We start from the raw sequence: 26,954 nt of genomic DNA on the forward strand, positions 1-26,954 counted from the left end.
CATAAAACCCACTGAATATTTAAATAATAAAATGATTTAGTCTGTGCCTCTTCAGCCTAATACCCTTATAATAATATTTCTGGAATCATGTAGTGGTCATGGAGTTTCGTTCAAAACAATTTACAGCTTTCCCTACATTTGCCTTTGTATTTTACAGTGAATCACTGCTGCCCCCTGTTGGTCAGAGGTTAGTAACCTGCTCCAGTCAGAACCAGGCTTATTGTAAAGAGGATTTGTCAGATTACTACTGAATGTGATCAAATACTTTGAGCCAGCCACAAGGACATATCTTTATGGCATCTTTCCAATAAGAGAAATGACACAAGTACAGGTGAGATCAGTAGTAATAGGTGACATCATTACCTTTGACATTTACCGGATGCAAGGTCACATGACATATCTTTCACCCAGCTCATTACGAATCAAGGCATTGTAAGCTTGATGGAAATGTAAAAATATATATTGGAGAACGAACTCAGTAGCACAGGGTCCATTAAAGGGGGAACTGTGCATTCTCAATGCTCCATAGCTTACACATGAGCAAAGTGCATGATTGTGCAAAAAAAAAAAAACATAGAATATGTTTTGTGGACAGTATGTGTGTTTTTACAGACTTCTCTAATCCCAAGTCAGTATTAACCACAAACAGGAAGAAATGCAGAAAGGCATGGGAAATAAGGGTTAACAGAAACACACATCAAGGATTCACAGAATCACACATCTATGGAAGTAAACTTTAATGGATGGTTAATCATGATCAGACACTTCTACCATTCTCTTTTTTAGAGAATAAGTACTCACTGAAGCACAAATAAAATGCAAGACACACAGTTTAGACCTCCCTTGTTATTTGGTTTTTATTGTAGATGTAATTCCCACAGTGTCAACAATACTGTTTGGTCTTTTTTCCCCCCCTCTACAATGGCAAGGTGCACAATGGAAGTCTGCTGCGTGTCAAAGCAAGTGGAAAGCAAAAGGAGAAAAAGCATCAAATGAAAAGTACTCCTACTTGGGTTAAACCTGGCCACATATGTCTATAGCAGAGATGAGCAAGGATATCAGGCTCCTGAGTTGTGAGTTTTCAAGGACAAGCTTTGACACAAATACACTTAGAAAAATGAAAGAACGGTCAAACGCACATCATTTTATACCTTTTGCTGGTCTTTGTGCTGTCCGAGAAGTGTCGAGCTGATGAAAATGGTAGGAAAAAAAGTATTTTGATATGTTGCGTATTAGAGATCACATACTCACATCCATGACAGAGCTGTTCCACTGTAAAGAACCTCCGGAATTTGAACTTAAAAATTTCAAAACCTGACGTTAGCTGGTCAGCAATTTGAAAGAGCAAAGCAGGGATACAGAGGCATGTCTGACATTAGGAGCATGTGTGACATGTTCTGTGTCTAGGCAGTGCACCTAAACCCTTGAGTGATTAGTTTAGGCCTACAATACATCAGACTCAGCACTCCCCTGGATGTAAGTATCACACATAACACACAATATAACATAAGGTTTCATCTTCCTCCATCAATCAATTTTCAGTCTCTCAATAAATCTACTGACCAGGACCACAGCCATGAGGTACTTTACACTAAGTGTCTCTATAGATGTCCATCAAAAAGAAGTCTTTTTTTCCTTTTTGTTTGGTAGATCAATATCTTAAACTTTGTTAATATAAATCAGTTAAATTTTTAAATATATATATTTATGTATATTTTATACACACACACACACACACACACACACACACACACACACACACACGCTCGCGGAGACATATACCATTCTTGAGGTATATGTACATGGTCCTACAAAACGATTCTTGGAATGCCATGTGACTTGTAGGGTGACATTTTTTTTGGGGCCTTTATTTATTGGTGGCATGCACCACACTAGTTTTCAAAATGAGAACAAATACATTTTATATGCAAGAGGCAAATAATAATAATAATAATAATGATAATTATTATAAAGACAGCAATAGTAATTTGCACCATGCCTTGTAAACTTGGAAACAGAAGTTAAGCAACAATCAGATCCTGTCCCCAGTATGTCATTAATTAAAAAGACAAGGTGGTCCGTTCCTCTGGCACAGGGGTTTTTCCGTCTCCGTGTGTTGTAAGAGTCCGGCACGGCAGCTGGAGCTTTTGCATAGCTAGTGCAGGAAGTCCTCCACAGCGGCGAAGGCGCAGGATCCGCTGCCGGAGCGGGCCATGATTGACAAGCACTGGGAGGCCTGGCCAAGGGCCTGGGCCAGGGGGGGCTGCTTCGGCAGGTTGTGAGTCTCTGTTGGAATTGGGGGAGGAGGGGCAGAGCATCAAACAAGGTTAACCCGTGTCGGTCGTACCTTTCCCAAACATGCAGTGCTGCGTGTCGCACTAGCCATCTTCCTAACAGGAATTACGTTCGTCGTGGCTGAGATTCAAATAAGCAAATGTTTTAGAAAATCAATCCAGGCATGCAATCAAAAAGACCACTACATCGATTTAATGAAGAAATCATCTCACTTGCATTCCTCAGAGAGAGAACACAATTAACATAATTATTATTTTCAGCTGTACTGTTACCATTTAAAACACCAACTTAAAATATCACATTTTAATATTTAATGTAGTATCTTAAAATATGATGATTACCAGTTTTAAATATTTGTATAACTCATTTGGTAGGTATATGAAAATATCAAGTAGTTTAATGTGTCATTAGCGTACGGTTATAAGCGTAAACATTTTACAATTTAAAGTTAACGTAACATTTCTTAATTTACATGTAAAAAATTCAAAATTGAGTACTGCTCTTGTTATCATTTCACAGCATTTGCTTTTACAGTTAGTCACTTGTAGACTCATCCAGAATGACTGACAAAGCAAAGGTACAGAAGAACATAAAATTAAATGCTTCTAATATGCTCATAGTATGTCGTATGTCGTAGTCACAGTTGTAGTATATTAACAACAGTGCATGCAGAAAATGACATACCACATCTGAGCATGAATCGATCCACTGCTCCACATCTGGTCACTAGGGCTGTGACGATAACCGCATCACCGCAATACCGCGGTCATGAGACGCCTACCATTATATCATTACTGCATCACCCCAATTATTTATTTATTTTAGGGCTGTCAACGTTAACGCGTTAACTCGTTTGCAATTAATCTGGAAACTTTTACCCGTTAATGTTGTAACGCAAATTAATCATATTATCAAGTCTGACCACAACTTCCTTCTGTAATTCCAGCGCAGATATTTACCTGGCTGAATTACTGAAAGGCGTGGCAAACGCAGATGTGCTGAACGGCAAATTTCGTTTTAACCCTTTCGCATGTAACTTATTTGTTATGCTATGTAGCACGCCTGTTACCTTATATGGTTCGTTATGTTTTCATTTGCGTTATTAAGTTTCTTATAGATTTCAGTTAGCATTTGCTATATTTTTAGAGTTAAATCGCTGTTTCCTCAAAGCCAAAATTAGCTAGAATTTCTCCTAAAATAAAGAATGAGTACATTTCAATTTTTTTGCACCACTTTATACAAGCAGTGATTGTAGTAGATAGCCTACCGACATCATGAATGTTCAATTATGTTGCATGTTTAAAAACCAGTAGCTTAATGTTCCCTTACCATCTTCTTATTTGTCATTTGATTTGAAAAATAATTAAAACTGTTTTAATGCGGCTACATATAGCCTACCTGTTCATGCTGCTTCAAACGCCATTATTGTATAGCCTAAAGATTTATATGACTTAAAATATAAAATATTAAAATGTTAAATGTAAAAATGTTAAAATGTAAAATAATTGTAAGTGTGCAATCACTTTCTAAGTTGTAATCAGCCTTCCCGAGAATTTTGCAGAAAAATAAGTTGTTCATGTGCAAACGTTATGGGTTGGCTTTTTGTGTTGCGCGGGGGTCGGAGGGCAGCGCGGGGGGGTCGGAGGGCAGCGCGGGGGGGTGGGTAAATCGCTAAATCATAGTAATTTGTTGCTTTATTACCGAGGGAAGAAAGAATCATTACCGTCACAGCCCTACTGGTCACTACACAAAAACTCCTGATTCATTTAATGTCCCCTGATGTATTTTACAAATTCCAGGCTTCTATAATTATGATGTACTCAAATGGATGATGGCATCATACATTCTCTCCAGTAAAAGTGCGTGGACTCAGTGCCGTACCTAGTATTGCACTGTTGAGGGTGGAACACACCGGCTCCCTCTGTATGGAGTCCAGCTGGTAACCGACTGGACTGCTCCACGGATCTGAGTATGCCAGTAAGCTGAACGCGTCCTAGAGAGACCGGAGACAGAGAGGACTTTCTGACAGATACACACGTTTCAATGAGCCTGCCCTACTGTCTGCACTCTCTCACTCGCTGTTCAAGTTTAATAAAAATTAATTTATTAAAAATATTTACTTATTAATTAAGTCAGTACATCAAGAATTTTACTTATATTGGTTTCAAATATTTAAACTTTCATTAGTCAATACAAATTTTGATTTTGATTTCTCTAAATTCCATTATTTTCTTCCCCTGGGTGCTGAGGTTCACCGATTTCTTTTTAATCTGAACAATTTTTATTCTGAAGAAATGACATTTATAGCATATTAACTGTACTTCAAATATAACATGTCATTAATGTATGAAAACATTTTTTTTCTGATTTTCTAAAAATTTCCACTAATTGCAGTGAATTTGTGGGTAAAATCAGACAGAGCTCTGTGCGGTGGGACCGCAGAGGGAGGCTAGGCACCTTCAGCATCTTCTTGTTGGCGGAGTTCTTGCCGCACTCCTGGCGCAGGTGCTCGCTCATGCTCTGCAGCTCCCGGCCGAAATGGATCATCCGCTCGATGGCCGCTTGGCTGCCACCGCACAGCTGCCGCCTCAGCTGGGATAGGTCCACCTCTGCTCGCCCCCAGAGCGAGGGAGGGGCAAGCGAAAAGTCAGGAGAGGATACTCTCACTCTTACACGCAACATGCAGGGTTCCCACCCATTTTCACTGACAAGATTTCAAAACTTTTCCATGACTTTTCAATGACCTTTAATGAAATTTCCATGACCTTTCACTACCTACAAGTACACAAAATTGCGTACTTTACTCCACAGGTCGGGCCTAATTATTAGACGACAATTAAACAACAACCTTTCCATTCACGTAATGTCAGTTATTTTCATATTCATTTCAAACATTCAAAATACAGACACTGCAATTATATTGCTCTTTATTAAATGAAAGAGCTTTACAAGCACTTTGGTATAACAAAGTATGGCAATGAAGGTCTGAATCAGTGTGCCATCTCTCACCATCCTCTCATACTGGACGTGCTTCATTCCCTTGGCATGACTAGTGAGGGCTGCCTTTCCCATATTGCTAACATCAAAGCTCTTCTGACAAAGCTTGCATCTAGCACGTGAAACATCTTTTTCAGCTTCGAGCCAAAGACTACACTGCTCATTACTGAGCCATAAAATATTAAAGGAACACTTGCCCGGCATTTCTAAAGGAGCACAGAGGAATCATGCTCAAACTGGCTAGCGAGACCACCAAATGCAAGTGTACGTCACTTTTACTTGCCTTGGCAGATATAAGCAACAATAACTATAATATAAATTTTGTTTTATTTATTCATTTTAAAATGTTTCATAATTTACAGCAGGCATCTGAGTTTCAATGAAACTAAATAATGTTACTATAATACTAAGTGAACATTTTATGCCCAACTGCCCATTGACTTTAAAGTTTTGTTGCTAACTAACCGTCCTGGTGTGCCCCCAGATTATTGGCATTTAGCAGACGCTCTTATCCAGAGCGGTTTACATCGGTTGCTTTTTACAATGTTATCCATTAATGCAGCTGGATATTTACTGAGGCAATTGTGGGTTAAGTACCTTGCCCAGGTGTACAACAGCAGTGCCCCAGTGGGGAAATCAAACCAGCAACCTTTTGGTCACAAGTCCTGCTCTTTAACCACTATGCTACACTGCCGCCCACGGATTAGCACAGATTAAAAAGCGCAAAGCTTTTTGCTAATAGGCTAAATGCATGGTTTACTTGCTAGCACAGCTCGTTTTGAAGCCATATATCTTGCATAAGCAATAACGTAGGGCCTTTCCCCATCTTTACTCAGCCTACAACTAATCAAGATTATTTTGAAAGCAATGGCACTACAAGACAAGTTAAATCCTAGGCTATAAATTGTATTTGTAAACATCAGTAAAACGATTGTTTAGGCAAACAGAACTTCTCCAGCAAAGTGAATTACTGGCCCTGTCTAAGATTGCTAGCATTTACTGTCAGTCACATTGTTATCAGACAAATCCTGAGAAGGCTTTGGCCACTGATGTTTTCGATAGAAGACGCCCGCATCGTAGAAATAGAAGAATTTGATCACCACGATGTCTGACAACCAAAATTAGATTTCCTATTCATTTACACTACTGAGAATGTGGTGAATGATTTGGAGGGCAGAGCTCAGACTGAAGCTTCACGGAGAACGAAACAGGACTGGATAAAATGTGTTTTCTCCCCTCACTCTCTGTCACCACACTGTTTAATGGGAGTAGTAAGCGATCGGATTTTGTGACTCCATAAAGTATATCTTATTGTATATTTTATCTCCTATGCCCCTGGCATGATAAAATAAAATTTCATGACTTTTCCAAAACTTTCAATGAATTCACTGAATTACATGACTTCTCCAGGCCTGGAAAATGGGATTTTAAAATTCCATGGCTTTTCCAGGATTTACATGACTGTGGGAACCCTGATCATGGGAAGGGTGCATCGATCAAAGATGAGTACTGCTTTCAGACACCGAAAATGGGAGCACGCTACCATTTTCGCACAGATTTGCACACTTCCTCTGTGAACAATACCACCCATTACCGAAGATAACATGGTGGAGGGAGCATACAGAGCAGAACATAGGCTGAGGGAGCCTTTGCTGCACCCTCATATTCACCAAGACATAACATACTGGGGAGGGCTGTCAGTCAAAAGTACTGTTCAAACCTCTCCCATTTTCTTGAGGTCTTCATGGCATTTCATCTGATATCTGCCCCTCCTGGATCAACTTCCTTACCCACATAGGTGTTGCTATGGCTGAAGGAAAGGGCTTTTAAGACGACCTTTCCCTGTGGAAACCTCAGGGAAACTAGCAGTGTGTTGACAGGAATAAAGACAGGCTCTGGCTACACAGAGCTCTCACGTACAAATTTTTGTTCTGAATTAGGCTCAATATGTTCCTTCCAGCAGCTGCCTGACTAGCAGTGTCTAGGGTCTCCTGGTTTTCATGAAAATTAAGGTCTAAATTGGTTTAAATGATGTTAAGGCTATAATTGACTTATACCAATGTTTTGAGGGGGACTGAAGTCATCTGATTGATGTTGATCAGCTCCTGAGAGAAACGTGCAGCATTTAAGAATATAGGCTGCCCATTCATGCATCATCACCACTGCAGACACAAGCAGAACTGAAAACGTTGCAAATTATATGACAAATGCTTTGATTGGTTGTGATGGCACATCTCGACTAACCACAGACCAGATTTTATTCTGATTGTAAATGAAATAGCCTCCATTTTCTATGGTGTGTTTTTTGTATGTCCTCTCTCACGATAAGCCATACACAGTCACCGATGTCATGCTTACAGACATGCTAAAGGCTACACTGTGGGAAAGCTTTCTGCTACCAGGGAAGACCTTACCCATCTCTGCCTCACAGTCCTCCAGTTCCGCTCCGTGTTTAGAGCTGCCATTCAAGAAGCCATTGGACGAGGACTCCGTCACGCCATTGCTATAGTGATCCATCTCCATATCCACATCACTGCTGGGCATCATACAACAAAGGAGCATTATGATCAGACATTATGCACAGACGTATTCTGGTAATGTGTAAATGTAACACTCTCACAACAATCACTCTCTGCTAGATCAGTGAACCTAACCGAGTGGTAATGCTGACTGTGGAAGTGTACTTGTGCCTTTAATCCTCCAGCTGAACACTACACTACTTCTTAGACAGGCTGTTCAAGTTACACCTCCCAACTACTCCCTTCAACTGTCAGAATTCAGTAACAAAGACTGGAAGTCATTAAGTGTAAAATGGAAAAACCAGAACCAAATTTTGTCTAAAAATGTTAATGCTGATCAGAAAAAGATTTTAAGCTTGTTTTTAAAACCTTTCAGTCTTTCACTTGCTTTAGTGACTGAGGGAGACTCTATACACTCCAGTACTTTGTGTGGTGCTCTGTGCATGACGCTGTGTCTCATAACCCTTTGTCCGAGTGGCCGAATTGTGCGCCCCACCCGGTCACCTGGGGCAGCTGTTGGCCTGCTGGCTCCTGGTGCAATTTAAACTGTTGAGCTCAGTCTTGGAGAGGGTGGGAGGGGACTGCTTGTGACAGTGGGGCTTGCTGGACATCACTCCGTTGCTGCAGCTGCTGTCAAAGCCTAGAGAGGAGGCAGTATGGCAAACTGAGAAAACGTACTACAAGGATGAGTGCCATTTCGCAGCAAGTCTCAGTGTCCCTTTTAGAGACTACAGAAATTATGTACCAATGTGTGCATGGCAAGAAATTGCTCAGTACGAACATATTTAAATACGATGCATAGGCAATGCACATGCAATGCCTATGTAATTGTTGCCAAACACTTCATTTCCTTGAGGCTGGTTTTCATTCCATCTTATTTCTCAAAGGCTCACGTTGCTGGCTAAATGCCCTGCAATGTTCCCCTCTATTTCTGTCTGATGACAATGCCCAAGAACTTTAGCTCACTATGGAAAGCAAGGATTGTTGCAAAACTGTATAACATAAAAACCCATCATATTTTTCACTGATAATGTAATAAAACCCGACAGTAGAATCACTTATTGAGTTACCAAGCAGTTATTACTTTATATGTTGAACACCGCTTTGCATTCAATAACAAAATCATTTTAACTGATAACATTATTACTACTCTCTAAAAATCATCCAAAATGATCTTTTCTGACATTTCTTAAATGATAATTTGGTAGTGATTTAATCATTTATGGTAATATCACATTGTCTGGGAATTTACTACATTATATGGATCTACAGTGTTATTAGTGGACAGTTAGAAAACTATTTCGGTTTTCACATTACTACACAGTTCTTAGTTGTGAAAGGCAGCAGTTGCACACTACACTACTTCATACATCACTTTGTTGCACCAGTGTTGTTTTTCTCATTATTCTCATCATAAACCCTTCATCAATCAGGTGATTTCAGCAGAAACATGCTCTCCCTGGTAGCATGCTATGTGGCCTGATGCTTCTCTTGGCAGTGCTCTGAGGAATGCTGAACAGGGAAAGGAGTGAAGCTACTCTGACAATGTACTAGAGCAGTGGTTCTCAACCAGTGTGCCGTGAGGCAAAGTGAAGTGTGCCGTGGAAATTTGAGGAACCCGATGCGTTTTTATACAGGTGTGTGTGTGTGTGTGTGTGTGTGTACTTATACTCTGTGAAAAGACTGATGTTTTATATTGTGTTATTAATCCTTTCGCACGTAACTTGGTTTTATGTTATGTAGCGCGCGTGTGTTACGTTACATGGATTGTTTTCATTAGCGTTACTAAGCTTCTCATAATTTTCAGTTAGCATTTGCTGTATTTTTTAAACGTTAAATCGCTGGTTCCTCAAAGCTAAAATTAGCTAGAATTTTTCCAATCTAGTTTTCTAATCGCACCGGTTTTAGCATACGCGCAACAGCGTTGCTGTTCATGATGCTGCACTATGTCGGACAAGTTCTTGCACCGATGCACTTTAGTGAATTTTTAATAAATTATACGATTGCTTGTCTGATTTAACTATCTGCTTGATAATTACTTGACAGTCTGCTGTAGTGCAATATAGGGTCAAATCTCACCAATGACATTATAGTCTATCATAATGTGTGTGACATTCTTCACCAACCTTTGACATTCTTCACTTTAAGTTGGTGTGCCTTGATGGTTGCCTTGAGGTTTGATCTTTGATGTGCCTTAGCCCCAAAAACGTTGAAAACCGCTGCTTTTGAGAGTAGCCAGCTGACAACAGCTGCCAGCCTGACTAATGCATACAAATCTGTCATCCTATGAGGAAGCTTTCTGGCTACATTGTGTCTCAATGCATTGGGGTCTCTGTAGGAGTGCTCATGAGAGTATGTCTGGAGGAGCATGTACATATGTGTATTTGCACATACATACTTATGTGACAGAATATGAATGTGTGCCTGTGTGTGCTCTTGTATATTTGTCCGTGTGCATGGATGCACGGATGTACATGTTGCTGCTGGGGTAAATTCCATTTCAATTTAGTTAATTTGATTGACTGAACCAAAATGGAACTGACCCCGATTCTGCATATGGAACTGACCCCACTTCTGTAGATCTATGTGCAGCGTTGTATCTTGTGGAATTGAGTAGGTGTGCATGTGTCCGACCCTCACTGTTGTTCCGTGTGACTTGCAGGCGGGTGACCCGCATGTCGCGGTGTGGAGAGGTACCTGGCTGGTAGGAGTGGGAGCTGCTGAGCTTGGCGGAAGAGGACAGGCTGTGGATGCTGGTGCTGTGGCTGGGGCTCAGGGTGGGGCTGCCGAAGGGCCGAGGGCTGCCAGGGTAGCTGTCCTGGGACTTCGGGCTGCGCCCGCCTAGGCACCGCACCTCGCTGTCTGTGCCATTCACCATCTCTATAAACTGTCGCACCCTGAGGAGAACGACGCAGTGGGCGCTTATATCGCTCTGCCCAGACACATCTTCTTCTCTGATAAAAGTAGCAATATCTGCAAGCCCTCCCCAGACACGGTTGCACATCTATAGACATTACCTGGTACAGTATACGTGTTTTATGTGGGAATCCAATATTGCTTGTCAGTGAGCATTTTGCTCCACTGTTCATGAATGAAAGGACTCCACAGGGAAAAGCAAGCTGTAAGGAGTGGTTCAGCAGACTGCAAGATAAGGACTCTTTGCAAAGCAGCACACAGTCAATTCAGAGGACCTGTAACCAACTATAGCTTCAGTAAACCCTGGAAACGGGCCTTCAAACAAGGTACTTACACTACTCCATTCACTAGAGGGCAATGACCTCTATTAACTGTTTTGTTAAGAGAGCTATTTTTATCTTCAAAACATGAAGGTTATGACTGAGTATTATTATTAGAGTCTGCATTTACAGTTGCTCAATACAGTCTCAGAAATGGAAGGGTTTTGAAGGATCAGCCGAGATGCATCTGGTAACCAGGGATCCTTTGTATCTTTGTAGGTGTTAAGCTCCTGGAAAATATGTACTGGGAAAATGTAAGGCTGACAAATTTGATTCCAAACAGCCCATTGCTTTTCTCCAGGCTACTTCAATATTGGTTAAAAGAGCACCACCCATTTCTTTTATAAAAGTGAGAGGAAATAAAATGCTCAAAGGAGTCTTTACAAAAGCAACATAAATGGAAACCGAGGCCAAGAAACTCACCTCTTAATAACACTGAAAGAAAAACAGGATCCAAGACTTTTACAGGGTTTTCCCTGTCTAACAAGCATTTTCTCAGCAAAACAGCATCTGAGTGCCATCTGAGCATTTCACTCAATTGTAGAGTGGTGTCTAAAAAAGGATTCAGTCCTGCAGCTGCCCCAAGTATGGCTCTCCAACCTCTAGATCACACTGCTGTGCAATAAATCAAGCTAGGCCTGTGTGGGAATTTCAGTAACTCCCTGCAGTGAAATGGGAGAGACCACATCCCTCCCACCCGCTTCAGATGCGGATATACCCGACTATGCCCCTTCCCCTTTCCCTTAACTGACAGGTGACTTACTTTAACATAAATAAGAGGTCAGGATTTCTTTCTAGTAGACTAGGGTAAAGCTGCTGTGTTGTCTCAATGGCTTCCCCCATTCTTCCAGCCAAGACCAGCTTCTGGATCTCTGCAGGCAAGACAAACAGAATGTCATGTGGAGGACAGCTGACAGGAGCATTCATCACGTGTGTTTTAAGAGATGCTAGAGGTAGCACCGTGACAGGGCAGAACACAACAAACATCTCTGTGTCATGGGTTAGAGTGAAACACGGAACAGAGATGAAGCCTGCCATCACATTGCTCTGTCCCTCACACACTTGCACGCCGTTCCCGCTCACTTTGTCTGTTTTTGATGGAAGCCAGCTCCTCGTGCACCGCCTGGTCTGTGGACTTAGCAAAAGCCTCGGCGGTGGCGCAGTAGCCGTGGTGGACCAGGTACGAGGCGACCATTCTGTTGGGAGGAAGGCGAGCACATGCCTTAGAGAAGGAATCATTTCCCCAGATAAGCAGCTCAACACTGAGTAACAGAACGGAGCTACGGTAAAAGCAATGGAACAGGTTGTATCTGCAGAAACAAGCATGCAACACATTTACACACACATGCCCTCTCCAGCCAATGCGAAAACAGAATCTGCGTAAGGATGCATTTGCATGAACACATTTAACAACATCAGTCTAAAACACCCTCATTTCAAGAGAAAGAAAAATTAAAATAAAATACATTTAAAAAAATATGTTATGCGCTGTACAATAGTCTATTTTGCAGCACCAAAAGCTTTTCTATAGATACTCATGACATCCGGGGGGGTTGAAATATGCAAATAATTTGTTGCTGCCCTCTTCCAAAAACACAGTTTAGTTACTGTTACACAACAACTGGGTCTCAGGGTTAACAGCTGAGCTGACTGTGATCGGGTACAGGAAGGTACACATTTTTTTAGACTAACACATAACAGCAATGCCATATTTCATTTTCAGCAACTATGCACCCCTTCTTATCAAGCCAACACAGAGTATTGATGTCCAGTACGTCTATGTGCGTGTTGACCAACCTTTGCATTCGTGAGCGCACAGATGATAGGACTTACTTCTGGATCATAGTTTGCCACTCGCCCTCACGTTCTCCGATGGGGAACCTGTCAATCTGCGCCTGGATCTTCGTCCGCCACTCGTGCATGTAGTCCTCGATGTCGAAGACAAACGGATGCTGGCCAAAATTGGCATCCACGACCTCTCCTGGTGTCTGCAGGCCCACAGTGGGGTAGAGGTTGGGCTGTCAAGAGATTGAGCAGCAGAGCAGTGAGAACATGTCTTTGCATTTTGGGACCTCTTCTTTGCTGGGGTAGGGGTTTTCGGAGAGGTAAACATCAGATGCACAGATCTCTGCAGAGTTCTGTCTTATGACAGGCAGCGGAACTTCTGACTCAATTCTTGGAAACACTTTACATTAAGTTGCACGTGTATCACTGTAACCAATCAACTGCTTCACTTAGCAGAGAGACTAATGTGCCTTTCAATCATTTGCTGTAGGCATGCCATTTAAAAGTAGCACTGCTTTGGACACATCATAAGCTAACGACATACACTCAATAGTTGGTCAAAAACCGTTGGTGGCCGAGTATCGCCTGTAATCACCGCAGTGTGTCGCCCACCGGTAATAGTCATTGGTCCAGCTTCAACATATAGAATTGGCATCAGTCATCAGTGAGAGCATTTGAGCCAATTACAGTGCAGGGGCCATCCACAAAAGAGTATGGAAATGAGAAACAAGGAGGGCCAGAAGACACTTTTTAACTGCAGTTATGGCCACAATTTCAGGACATTAGAATGAGAACAAACTGATCAGCTTAGTTGAGGAGATAGGAACAAATTCACGAAATTCAATCTCTGGAGGGATAGTGGGTACCACCTAGCTAGTGTGCTAAGCTAACTAAACTATTTGTCTTGTCTTATTAGCTGTGTCATTTAGCTAAACAAAATACAGACCAAGATTATTCTTTCTGCTAGAGATAGTAGCTAGCATGAAGTTTTTACAAGCTTGCTGGTCTAGTACAGAAGAGGTTAACAACAACTGTCCCCCTGCTCTTGAGTTTGTTCACTCAGAGATTCAAAACATGTGTAAATAAGCTACCAGCTGTCTTGAAAATAATAATGATTTTGTGATGGAAATTAGTGAGAACAGTGAGAACTGAAAATAAATGTAAAAGCTCCAGTTCTATATAAATGGTAAAAGATGAGTGTAAGGTAAACTACTGATAATATTTCACAGGTGCCCTTTATGTGGTGCTGAGTTGTGTAACTCAAGTACTTGCACCTACCACAGCTCAAAGCTCACATTATTGCTGTAATACACACGCTTTTGCAGCAAATGCATTCCTGTGCTTTCCAATGAAACAGAGCCGGTGCTGTAATCCCAGATTTAGCACAAGGACACGGTGACACACACTGGCAGTGAATCAAGCCAAAAACTTCAGTGGCATTTTCATTTGAGTAGATTATTCTTTTTTTGCCTAGTCATTTTGTTTTCCCACCAAGCAGCACTGGCTGATGGGATGACAACTAATGCATCAGTATGGCCCTGAGACGAAGGGAGCCTCTTCTTCCATTTCACACAAAATCAATTAAGAGTAAATGAAAGAATACGTGCACCTGGAGTGACTCGCTGCACTGTGCAAGTTTGACATTGGTGGTAGATGCTCGGCTGAGCCTGTGTTTTAAACAATGAACACATGATTCAAACAGCAGGATAGAAGGCAAGACTTACCGGTAAATCTGTAAAAGCAATACCTAGAACACAAGGGGAAAACAATGTGTCATTTTCCTTGTCTTAGAAAATTAATTGACTAATTAGTATGACTGATTATTTACAAATAAGATTCCAACAATTTCCAAGCTCAAAGCCCCCCTCTAGAAATAAACTCTTCTAGCTGTGGCCCCCTTGGCAATGTCAATCATGTCTACATTTAACCTGCTGTACGTGGAAGGTGACATGCAAGCCTTGTTTTTATCAAAACTACATGTAAACAAATTGATGAGAGTAACATTTTACAGTAAATTCTATTAGTGATAGCAGTCATTCTGACATTTTTCCTAAGAGAAATTCTGCTAGCCATTTGGATTTTGATAAGAAGTTGCGGATGTGTTGGTGATTCTGATACCATGATCATCGTTTGCAAATGTGTGCATATAACCCTGGCTGTGTATTTGACTGCCTGTATGTTTGTGGCCGTTTCCTAGACGTGACCGTGTGTGTGCAGAATTAGCAGACGTGGCTACACTACCTAGACTGTGACCATTCTTTGTGTAGAAGCAGGTGTTGTTGATGAGGTTGACGCAGCAGCCAATGACATCACCGGTGGTGAACGTGGGGCCGTAGGGCTGCCCGGTGCCTGAGGAGCAGAACGAGTGGCCGTCGTCTCCATGGTAACCATACGAGTGCTTGTCCCAACCTGGCGGGGTGACACATAATTTAGCACCTAGAAGTCCCAAGCAGCAAAGAATTATAAACTGAACTATAACTATATAACTAAACTGAATTATAAACCTGCCTCCTTTTTTGCTGGAGCAAATAGGATTCATGTTGCACTGCACTGATAACATGTCATGTACTTCACATGGTTTTGAAACCTGTAGTAAGTTACACGATGAAAGAATTTCAAATCAGCGACACACGTGTGCATGCACATTCAGATGAAAATGCTTTGTCAAACGAGTAGGCCTGATCTGAATGCTACCCTTAGGACCCTAGTGTGCTAATCAAGCAGTTTGATTAAGAATGTACACTGTCTGAGTAGTGGGGTGGGAAACTCATCCCCCAGGGTCACAGCGGCTCACAGGAGACTGGATTGTTAACCTGCTGTAATAAGGTTTACAATTCATAAAGCAGGGCTGTGTTAATAAACTGATAACGAGCCTTGACATACACAGACACTGAGGAGCCTTAGAAATGCTATTCAGATTACTAGATTCTGGACCTGAAAGGAGAAACAGTTTCCTATCCTAGGTGGGGCACTGCCTCTGTATTCTTCAGAGTTGTCACCTTGACAGCTCCAGCAAACAGATCACAGTAAGGCACACAGAAAGAGTAAGACGTACCCAGCAGAAGACAACGCGCTCAGAGAGCAGCCTTTCACAATGCAGTATTACCTGGGAGCCGGTTCATATTGACCCCTTGAGCCGAGAGGCCGATTCCCATATACCTGAAAATGACACAAAGAGAACTTTATTATCACAGATCACAACAGCTTTTGTTTGCTTGTGTCTAGCTGTCAATCACCAGATGTCCGCTTGATTGTTCTTGGAGAATGATGGGCTGTGTGCTGTATTAAATCACAGAAAAAGTTTGTCATTACAGTGTGAAATTTGCATGCTCAGATGTGGATAGATTGAGCCTGTAATTCAATTAATCATCTTCTAATCTGCCATGGTAAACCTGCTGAAATAGCTACAGCCCAACCCGATCCCGTTTCACCTTCCATTTTGTTCTCCCTTATAGTAGTAATTGCTGCAACTCCATGTGGCCAGATTGATATTGACATTGAGATTGATTTGTCATGAATACAACTATATCACAGACACACCTAGTTAGCAGTTTGTTTACAATTAGTTTAGCAGAATCTGTGTCTACCTCAGAAACTGCTTCTGTATAACACACATCTGAGATGAATGAAAAAACTGACACACGCCACCAGTGGTAACCGTTGAGGTGCCTAAGGCCGACCTCATGCTACAGGTTTCATTTTCAACACTTCCTCTAGTTTAATTTCTCAGTTTCATATTTTGAAGATTCTAACACATAAAACACATACTGCTACTTTTTCACATCTGAGTATCCACATTTTTTATCTTCTTAACACAATACATTTTACTGCATACTATAAACCATGTACTTAAGCACTGTATACTTAACTATAAACAGCAACTTCTTTAAATCTCCTTTCTTTCTTTCTGCTTCTAATTCTAACACTGTCAAGTAAATTGGTATATATATAATTGTATCCTGTATGAACCATGACGGAGGTTTGTCTCACCCATCCCTTCCTTTGCTAATAATCTTCACTTCAAAGTAGTAAACCCCACAGGCTGCTGGGATGGGGTGTGTTGCTCGTACTGAGGCGGCATCTTTTGGGGTCTTCCCGTGACCTGGGTGAAAGAGAATGGTGTGAGGTGCATACCGCTGGAATCCAATATTCCTGACCTCAAATTACATCCAGCTAGTATGACTGCCACGTACACATTTGCAAAAAAATAAAAGTTATATGTTACATAAACACACCGGTCTGATTCATGCAGATTATAAGCTGACATACATCCTATCAGCATGACAGAGGACCACGTGTACTTCAGGTCAAATGTGACTGAAGGGCTATTTTCAGGTCTGCAGGTGAAGTGGTTAAACATTTCACTCTGGCAGAGAAACACATGGAGAGCTTCAAAAGGTTTATACCACTTTAGGGAAAAAAAAGTATTTCCCCTCTTCTTTTTCCTAGGCAAGAGAGGAAAAACATACAGTAGGCCCCTCGTCCAATCAGTTGTCAAGATGCTCAGTGGCCTGGGCAAGCAATCAAAGCAGTGCAGTCCCTCAATATTAAAGTATTGTAACAATTATGGCTTCCTCTTGCTGTTTCATCAGGATGTGCAGAACAAATGAAATACATCACTGAGCAGAAAAACCAAGACAATTAAACAAACCACAAGGCTGATTAATCGTTTTGAATGATTTGTTGTTTTTTTTTTTTTTTTGTTTTGTTCTTCCCGATTTCCCTGGAAAAAAGTATTCAGAGTGTTGAATGGAGTGTTGAACCATTAATGAGGCATCTGCTCAGAGGAGCATACGCCTCTGGAAGCACACAGCCAACCTCAGATGGTATCCTTTTGGGTAAGTCATCATTCTACTGCTATCCGTGTCTGGAGCCATCATGTGGCAAAGTTCATAACACTCCATCATTGTCTGCCTATAGTCAGGGAAAAATGGAAAATGAACATGGGCAAGAGGGGAAAGCACAACCTGTACACAGTGAGACTGCAAGAGACTGGATTCCATTACAATACCTTCAACGTCACATACTAAAATTAGAGTTGGGACCGATCCGATCCAATATCGGTATCGGATGCCGATACTGACGTAATTCACTCACCGGATATCGGACTGACGTTACCGATCCACGTACCGATCCAGATTCCATAGTCTGATGTTTTTATGAATTATAAATATGTGATAATGCAATTTTAAGCCCATAGCCAAAATGCAGAAAAATTAATTAGGCTAGTAAATAAACAGTTCTACAAAGATATCCAGTAGTCCGCATATTTTTGTCTCCCAGCATTCTATGAGTTAGACGGGGAGAACGGTACACAAACACTTGTTGTTTTTCTTGTGTTTTTGTAAATACACTTATGGTTGAAATTATATTTCTTTTTTCACAGCGATGTTACCGTAATGTGCTCGTTTAACAGGTGCATATACTTTTTTCGTTATTTACGCGCAAAGAAGGCGTAGGCGATGCAATGCAACATGACCTCCTCTGTTTGTTGCTCGCGGCCTGTTCCTCATGCTGTAATAAATAATGTTCATAAAAAGGAACTGTGTAAAATACACCGTGCTGCACAGACTTGTATTTCGCTTCACGTTTCTTCAAACCGGGGCAAACTGTAACACAGCATTGCTATGTTCCCCCTCAGCGCAACTGGAATTTAAACCTAGCTAGTCACTTCTGCTTGCTACCATCTTGATATGGCAACAAATAAAAGAAGTATCGTCATACTACTGTGTTTGTAACTTTAGAAACTAGCAATGTTACAATGTGCCCCGCGTTAGTTTGTGCCCCGCTCTCTTTGGAATTCTCTTATTACTTTTGAACTCATGAATAGAAATCTACTTACTAGTAGTTGATAATATATTGCTGTGCACTTGATTTGTTCAAGTTTTTCGTAATATTAAAGGAGTTGCCACAGCAATTTGTATTCCTACACCTGTTTGTATGTGAAGCCTACTTAAACTACAGTTCAAACAAATTGCTTTGGAATACATTTAAATTTAATGCATTTTTGTATATTTTTTGCTCTTTTAATAAGAAGTGCTGTGTGGTTTACTACAGCCTCATGTAACCTTACACATAATACAAACAACAACAACAACAATAATAATAATAATAAATATAGCTGCAAGCAGCAATGAAGGGGCCAAGCACCACAGGACCACCGGGCAGACAACTAATCAGAATAACCCCTGAACAAGACACCAGTCCATCACAGGGTGAACAGACACATTGACATCCACTCTTACACTTACACCTATGGGCAATATAGCATGTCCAATTGACATTACCCAAATGTGTTTGGACTGTGGTCAGAATACCCAGAGGAAAGCCACATGAACACAGGGACAAGGTACAAACTGAACGCAGACACACCCCGAACTTGAAACCTCCATACTGTTAGGCAGTAGTGCTACCCATTTGCACCACCATACTGACCCCCACTACATATATGTCAAGCTTAAACATAAGCAGTGCCATAAAATGCAGTGTGCCTTCTTGGGACATTGCAATAAGAAGTGCCAACGCTGTTGGAGGAGTGCAATTTTTGGGTACTTGAAAAAATTCAAAATCGTAGGAGAAATGGCAGATAACATACCATATTAGCTGAATATAATAAAATGTCCCTAAGAGAAAGACTTTTTGAGGATCAAATCTTATTTATTTAAAGAAATCATTTCATTTGATACCACCAGGCATATAAACAGCCTTATACCCCAGGCTGTGAGGATCATGAACACTCCCCCCCACTGATTAATCCCAACATAGGACCAGACAGACACTTCTCTCCACTAGTGCAATCCTTTTCATGCTGCACCTAGCACTTTTTGTACAGAAAAAAAGATAATTTATTGTCAGTACATACTGCTATTCCTCTCCAAATGTTTACAAAATTGAGTGTATTGTATATAGATATATGTTGTTTTAATTCTCTTTCTAATTTATGAACACTGTTGGTATAGGAGAAATGGCATTTCACTCTTAATTGTATGCAAGTGCACGATAAACTGACAAAAAAGGAAATCTGAATCTGAGTCTGATATCAATTTAATAAAACACACTGAATAAAACAACATACGCTGATATATTTTCTACATCTTTTAGATGTAATTGCCACATTTAAATAAAAAATAAAATGTAATCACATTTTCAAAGGAATGAAATGAAAATAAAAATAGCCTACTGGGATTTCTAAAACCACTGAACAATCTCAGATAAATCTGCTGTTCTTAATGTATAATGACATTAAAAAGTCTCGTCCTCCCATGTAAGACAACCCCACTTTTCAGATATAATTTCTGAAGTAGAAAAAAAAAAACCCTGTCTTACATTCAGGCCAATATGGAAAGTCCAAGTGTTTCTTCAACACTAATTAGTGTATTAGTTGTGGCAGTAGGTCAAAAGATGCAGGAGATGTGCCTGTTTTAATTGCTACAATCTGATTGTATCTCAGCAGCCATGTCATTTGGACATTGGACTATGTGTTCACTTCCCAGTTAGGACCTGACATGTAATGATGTAATGATTTACAAAAAATTGGTCGCAATATCTGCTTTTCTTTGTGTGGTCTGTGCCTTGTGATGTCCATTGGAACAAAATGTCATTAAAATCTAAATACATACACGCATGGGTGTTTAAACCTGTTTTTCATTATAGCACCCCAAGGTGCTCAAATTTCACTCAACTTGATGTGTGTCACTCAAGTCACATGGTAAGCATGTGTACCGAGTTTTATACCAATGAACAAAAGCATTGCAGAGATATGGTCACTCTTCCTTTATGGCACCTTCAAGGGAAGATTTGTGGGTACACTGCAGCCATATTTTTCAACCTGGCAACTATCCTTTAACAACTCTTAAAGACAATGGTCCAAAACATCATTGTGCCATGACTCTAGGAGGAGATAGTTAAATTTGTTTTTGACAAAATCAAAGATGGATGAAACACAAAATGGATGATGTGGAGGTTTCATAAGTTCCCAGTTAGGATCCTTAACGTTGATGAAGCACAAGAAATTTAGTTGAAATATCTGCTTTCATGCCAGAATATTGGGTATTTAAATGTATTTTTTAATGGTATAGCGCCCCCAAGTGGCCTTTCATGAAACTTGGTGAATTCCCAGTATTGCAAATGCCAACAAAGTGTACCAAGTTTGGCATCACTCCAACAAAGCACTGCTGAGATATGACACACTTCCTGTTTTGGTGTCTTCACCATGGAATTTCATTGGACAACAGCGGTCGTATCGTTTGCCCTAGCGAAATTCTTTGAATAACTTTTGGTCAGGACCCTCTGTAGATGATACGGACCAAATTTGGTGATAGGATCCACGGTCTAGGGCTAGTTCGCAAAAGTAGGTTTTTTGAAAAATTCAAAATATGATTTTGAATTGGATGGGAAGACAAAAGGGAAATAGAGGATAAAAAAGGAGTTGGAAACAGGGAAAGAGGAGGAGCAGGAGGAGAATAAACGAAAGAGCAGAACATTTGGCAGAGCAAGCTGAAGAAAAACAGTAATGGACAAAAGAATGAAGAAAGTAGGCAGGAGTGAGGGTGAAAATGGTGGCGGAGCAGACACAAAACCACAATAAAGAAGGCAACGAGGAAGAGGTGATGGATGAGGTAAGACTGGGGAGGGGACGAGGAGCAGATGCCGCAGTATTTGGCTTCTTCAGCGAGTCTCAGATTCCAATCAGTCTGCCCAGGAAGGGAGGGAAGACTCAGCTTTGGTTAAGTGGTGCTCATGTATTATTACTGTCAGCCGAACACTGGCACAAGAATGAACTGCTTGTGCAGGACACTCCTGAGCCTAGAGACAACATAAACCTCTTCAGTGAGCAGGAGTTTCACAGTTAAACCTCCTCCACCTATCTGTCAAAGTACCAAACTTGGCCATGTTTGAACTCTGGAGCGTTTCTTTCATCACTGCAGTGATCCTGGATTAATACTGCAGATTGCAATGTTATTGAAGCATTTATTTGCATAAGAATGTACAGCCCTAATTGTTGACATGTGACAATGCCTGGGATATTGATGGGCTCTGAAGGTGAGGAGTTTGCATGTTCTCCCCGTGTTTGCGTGGGTTTCGGCTGGGTGCTCCGGTTTCCTCCCACCATCAAAACACATGCATATTTAGGGTTAATACTCCTGTCAGTGCCCTTGACCAAACCACTGGCAAAAGAACTGGAGTTGGTCTCCAGGCGCTGCACTGCGGCTGCCCACTGCACCTCGCTCCTGGTGTGTACGTGCCCCTGGTGGGCTCCTGGTGTGTGTGTGCTCACTGATCACTGTGTGTGTAGGATGGGTCAAATGCAGAGGATGAATTTCCCCATGGGGGATAAATAAGGTATACGATTATTATTATTATTATTGTGGCCCCCAAGTAAGCCCATGACTTCAGGAACCTGATTACCACATTTCAACTGCACTTCAGTGACAAGTTCATCGTTGTTATAACTCATCATAAGTGAACACTGTAAGATTTGAGAGATATGGAAACAATGTGCTGCAGATTTCTAAAAACTGAATTGAAAAAATGTATAGGGGTTACAAAATGATGACAATTGCAATTTTGGTTTCATGCAACTTCATGGTTTTGTATGATGCATATAGGTAATGTTCTTGAATTTGGCTATCTCTGAACTTCCATTGCTAAATATAATACATTTGCTAGTGTCAGTTTTACCACAGATCTGATTTAAAAACCAAACCCCCGTGTTTCAGAAAGTTAAAGAGCACCGCAAGACTGTAGAGCTTACATGGAAAAATGGAGATGATTTTGTTTACACAACTACAGGATAAAACGCTTACTTTTAAATGTGATTTCTGGATATGTCTTACATGTAATATTTGACATTCCAGTACAATCTGAATGACATTTATAGGCCAGCTCTGTATTACATGTGCCCATCCCTGACCTAGGGCTGCATTTTTAGTTAAATGAAATTTGATCACAAAATAAAAGCTGCATTTTTTACAGCCCTGCCAATACAATGCTAAGCACTTCCACTTAATTCCTTTAAAGGATTTATGTTGATAGCATATTTTGTATTGAAACAAAAAAGAAATAACACTGCTCAGATGAATGCTATATTATACACAAAAAAGCATGGGGAAAATAGTTGGGCTTGGCCTGAATGTCACTAATAATGTACATTGTGTTGTAAAAACAAATCATTTTGTGATAGTGCCCAATATAGGGTTACAAAAACTGGTGTAATATGTGTGGTGTATAACCCTGATAATAATCTAGCAAGTGATGATGACACATAGCCCAAAACCCACATTAGGCTACCTTTGTTAACATGTGGATTAAATGATTCATGGCAACCTGTTTAAACAAATGAGTCAGACCCATTCCTGAAGACACACCAAGACTTTTAGCTAAATATCTCAGCTACTTCAACAATTGAGTCACAAATAAAATAAAGTCACATTAACGGATGTTGAAGTGAATATTACCAGAATTGCTGAGTTTGCATCTTTGTGAGAGCAGGCTGTCTGCCATGACCATCTCAATTTTTTTTAACACTGATAGGCTACATGTCTTCCTTGTCAAGGTCACCACCTGCCATGAAAGTTAAACTGCTTTTAATATCCTTTTATTTTTAAGATATTATTTAACTTGCTACCTTTCTGTAAATCTCAAGGCTACCTTTGATTATAAGCTTAAAGATTAATAGTGTAACTTCACCCATACTTCAGAGGCATTTTAAATTTAAAAACCACTAAATTTGGTCAATGTAGCTAGACTCTGTTGTATCTTTTGGCTTAACTGCCTCCATTTCATGTTATTTTGTTGCCTTGACCATGGTCAAACAAAATTCATACTGAGAATAAGGACTGCACCTTCTGAAAAATCCGTGGTAAAATTGGAATAGCTTTAATGTGACAGCTAGCTTGTATGATACTACTTTGTTCCCACAGGTTTTAACACCTAAATAATCTATCTCAAAAAATTACCAATACTGAGATATTCTGCTGAAAAAGGCCATCTGTTTGACTTTTTAAAGTGACTGAGGAATCAAATGAGACTGCCCACCCGGACAATTTCTGAAATCACTTGATGAAGAAGTGCTGTGAAATGTTTAACGCTCAAGTTGCTATCATAGCTATGTAATCCCGTTTCAATATTTTACACAGTGCGCTTTCCTGCTGTACCGTACACAGCAAATCACAATAAGGTCCCCAGCTTGTAAATGGAGACACATTTTTCTCATATAACTCAAAGACATCAGAAGTCACAAATCCATTAACATGCCATCCATTACCACTTGAATTTCAGCTATGACATTATCTTCACACAAAATGACTCAGCAGTTAGACTCTCACAGTTAGAAAACTATTATTCCTATGAGAAATAGATTACTAAACTGGTGTTGCTCACACAGAAATATCATATTGAGTATTTTTTCTAACACTGGATACAGTATAATGGGAGTTGGTTATTATCTGTAATAGGGACAACTGTGTCTTATAAGGAATGGTCACTTGGCTGACATGTTTGTGAACAAGAGACAGAGAGGTAACAAAATCCCATATTCCCACAAGATGGGAAAATGAAACAGTTCAAGCACATAATAAAATACATCCAGAAACTGATAAAGGAATTGGTTGAAGTGCATGTGCAGCAAATGAGAAAAAATGTGTAACACTTAAGAAATGCAACAACAAATGGATTTTGGCTGTTTCAAAATACATACCCTATTACATGTGATACTAAGAAAAGTAGCATGCGTCTGGTGGTAGTTAAACCAGTCTAAAAATATCTAGGGTTGCCTGAAGGTGTTTTCCTACCTTAAAGAGAACTATTAATTATATTCACATCAGCTACATTTTACCAAATTACCCATGTAACCACATGCATTATTCAGGAATTATTTACATTTTAGGCACTGCCCTCCTAACTACCATAGTGTTCCCCGATTTGTTGACACAGTGACCTATACTGCTGAAATGATGTTTATGTTGAAGCAGTTCAATTAACAGATAAATGGATCGATCAAGGCCATTAAGTAGCGAATAGTACGTTTGAATGACAAGATTTACTTGAATGACAAAACACAAAGGCTTTACATCTCAGACAGAGGACATGAATAGATGTTTTTCAATTATCATCAGTAGTTAGCGAGTAACATCTTTCATTGCTTCAACTGATGAGAAACAACACCGGAGGAACTACCCACGGCTCATCTGGCCTACCGTTTTGCACTACACAAAGGGGTCCTCTCTGTTCTAATGTTACTGTAGTTTTTCACATGGCATCTGTATGACTCAATCCAGCCATTACTGTTCTTCCTGTTACCATTTCATCGCACCCTAAATTAACTACTTAGCTAGCGTTCTACCGACATCAGATCGCTAACTATCTATCGTTCAGTGGTTAGCTACTGTACCACTGCATAATCGCTATTTTCTTTTTGTAGCATGGGCTTTAAGCATAGCCTAACGTTAGCTATAACAGCAGTTGTTTATTTTTATCAATTTAACATTTATCGTAGCTACATCATCATCATCGTGTTAGTGAAATATATTTGTAAACATGAGTCTCTAATTTCATCGGGTACTTCGACATACATGCTAACGTTAACTCAGCAAGATAGCTACTCCCTTTGATGATTGCACCTAGACAACTAACTCGTTACGTTATTCCCAACATGACATCATTGAAACGCATTTTTCATCAGCCAAAAGACACGTGGAAACACTTTATCATATATTTTATTTTGGTTTTAAAAAGACCTCAATTAATAAGTGAGGTGCAGCCCTCTTGACTGTTCTGATGAACTGCGGCAAGCTTCCAAATTAGTCGACATGAGATCGTACGTGTGCTTTTGACTCTGCTTACACGGAGCAACGTCTTACAATATAGTTCTGAACTTAAGTTCAACACGAAAAATCAACACCTTCCTTGGTTCCTCTGTATTCATATTTAAAATTGTAACGTTAGTCTGTTATTCCCGAAAAAGTCAGTTGAACACTATTGGAAAGCTAGCCTAGTTCTCGTTCTTGTCGGCTTACCCTCCATCTCTTTATTTCTACCAACATAAGTCTGGCCCGCAGACAACCCGTTAAAATGTTTTAACATGCTAGCTAGATTCATTACTGCTAGCACGGTGGAACATTTTGATCACTAGCCAGCTAGGTAGTTATCTAACGAGCCAAAGGAACATTAACACACATAGCTGGCTTGATAGCTAGCTGGCTCAAAAACAACCCATGCGAAATATCACAGAGCTAGGTAGTTACCAGCTGCTACCAAATGTTATTTAGACCGTATGACTGTCTAAAACAAGTTAACACCGACACATCTCCGTTATTATTATTTCCGGACATTCACACAGAAACGGAGGTCAAACCCGACGTTAGCTAGATTCGTTTAATTTATGGAAAGGCCTCAATGGCAGAGGAAAGCCAGCTAGCTGGGTAGTTGGTTGGCTACCGCTTCCCTCTTTATCTTACTCAAAAAAAGAAAACAAGCTAGCTCAATTTAGCATGCTGGCAACCTAACTAGCTAGAACATATTTAAAAACCACGTCATATTTCCTCCTCGTACCTTTATAATGTACTCGAAGATTGTTCTGGGAGAGACCGATGTAACTGAACTTGTCCTTGGGGCTCCAGGATCGGGGGAGCGGGGTTTCCTGCTCATTTACAGCTGGGTAAAGCCGTCTGAGTCGTTGGTTCAGTTCTTTCTCCTGCTCGTTGAGAGCCGAGTCCCCGTGAACCACAACCGACATCAGAAACCCACAGCCTGAAGACTGCCCGGACATGGCGATCGGATTGTTTTTAGCTAGCTAGCTCGCTCTATATTAAAATCAAACTAGCAAGCTAGCTAGCTAGCCAACTAGCTTAAGAGAAAGACGACGTTATAAATAATCTATGACTAAAATGAATTCAATATATTCAGCAGCGTGAGGAAGAATATGTTTACAGTTTAAAAAAAAACAACTGATTTGACCGACACAATGAACTTGATTACTAGCTACAGCCTGACATCGGCCGATAGAGCTTTTGTTTGTTGTTAGCAAGTGCGTGATCCACTAATCTGATTGGAGCGAGGCTCCAGTCAAACTAGAACTCTACCCCACGGCTGATTCCGCGCACAGGCAGAACTAATCAATGCT

The 26,954-nt window shown here is 40.5% G+C and overlaps 1 protein-coding gene across 1 annotated transcript; it reads right to left on the minus strand.

The window, feature by feature from the left end:
• Positions 1-1,769: 1,769 nt before the first annotated feature.
• Positions 1,770-26,895, minus strand: LOC118772510 (ran-binding protein 9-like). The gene is made up of 14 exons (XM_036520894.1): positions 26,384-26,895; positions 16,823-16,934; positions 15,939-15,991; positions 15,074-15,241; positions 14,557-14,579; positions 12,881-13,065; positions 12,131-12,243; positions 11,811-11,919; positions 10,509-10,708; positions 8,316-8,451; positions 7,707-7,825; positions 4,753-4,904; positions 4,177-4,288; positions 1,770-2,286 (listed from the first exon to the last, which is right to left on the minus strand). Exons 1-14 carry the CDS (start codon positions 26,598-26,600, stop codon positions 2,156-2,158), a joined length of 1,830 nt encoding a protein of 609 aa, XP_036376787.1. The 5' UTR covers positions 26,601-26,895; the 3' UTR covers positions 1,770-2,155.
• Between the last annotated feature and the right edge of the window lie 59 nt (positions 26,896-26,954).

Source organism: Megalops cyprinoides, chromosome 2 (genome assembly GCF_013368585.1).
Source record: "Megalops cyprinoides isolate fMegCyp1 chromosome 2, fMegCyp1.pri, whole genome shotgun sequence".
Lineage (NCBI taxonomy): Eukaryota > Metazoa > Chordata > Actinopteri > Elopiformes > Megalopidae > Megalops > Megalops cyprinoides.

Coding starts and splice junctions, on each gene's coding strand:
- LOC118772510 (XM_036520894.1), bottom strand. CDS start 26,600: ATGTCCGGGCAGTCTTCAGGCTGTGGGTTTCTGATGTCGGTTGTGGTT. Junction 15,242..15,938: donor CAATATGAACCGGCTCCCAG/GTAATACTGCAT, acceptor TCACCCCGCCAG/GTTGGGACAAGCACTCGTAT. Junction 7,826..8,315: donor CAGGCCAACAGCTGCCCCAG/GTGACCGGGTGG, acceptor GATGCCCAGCAG/TGATGTGGATATGGAGATGG.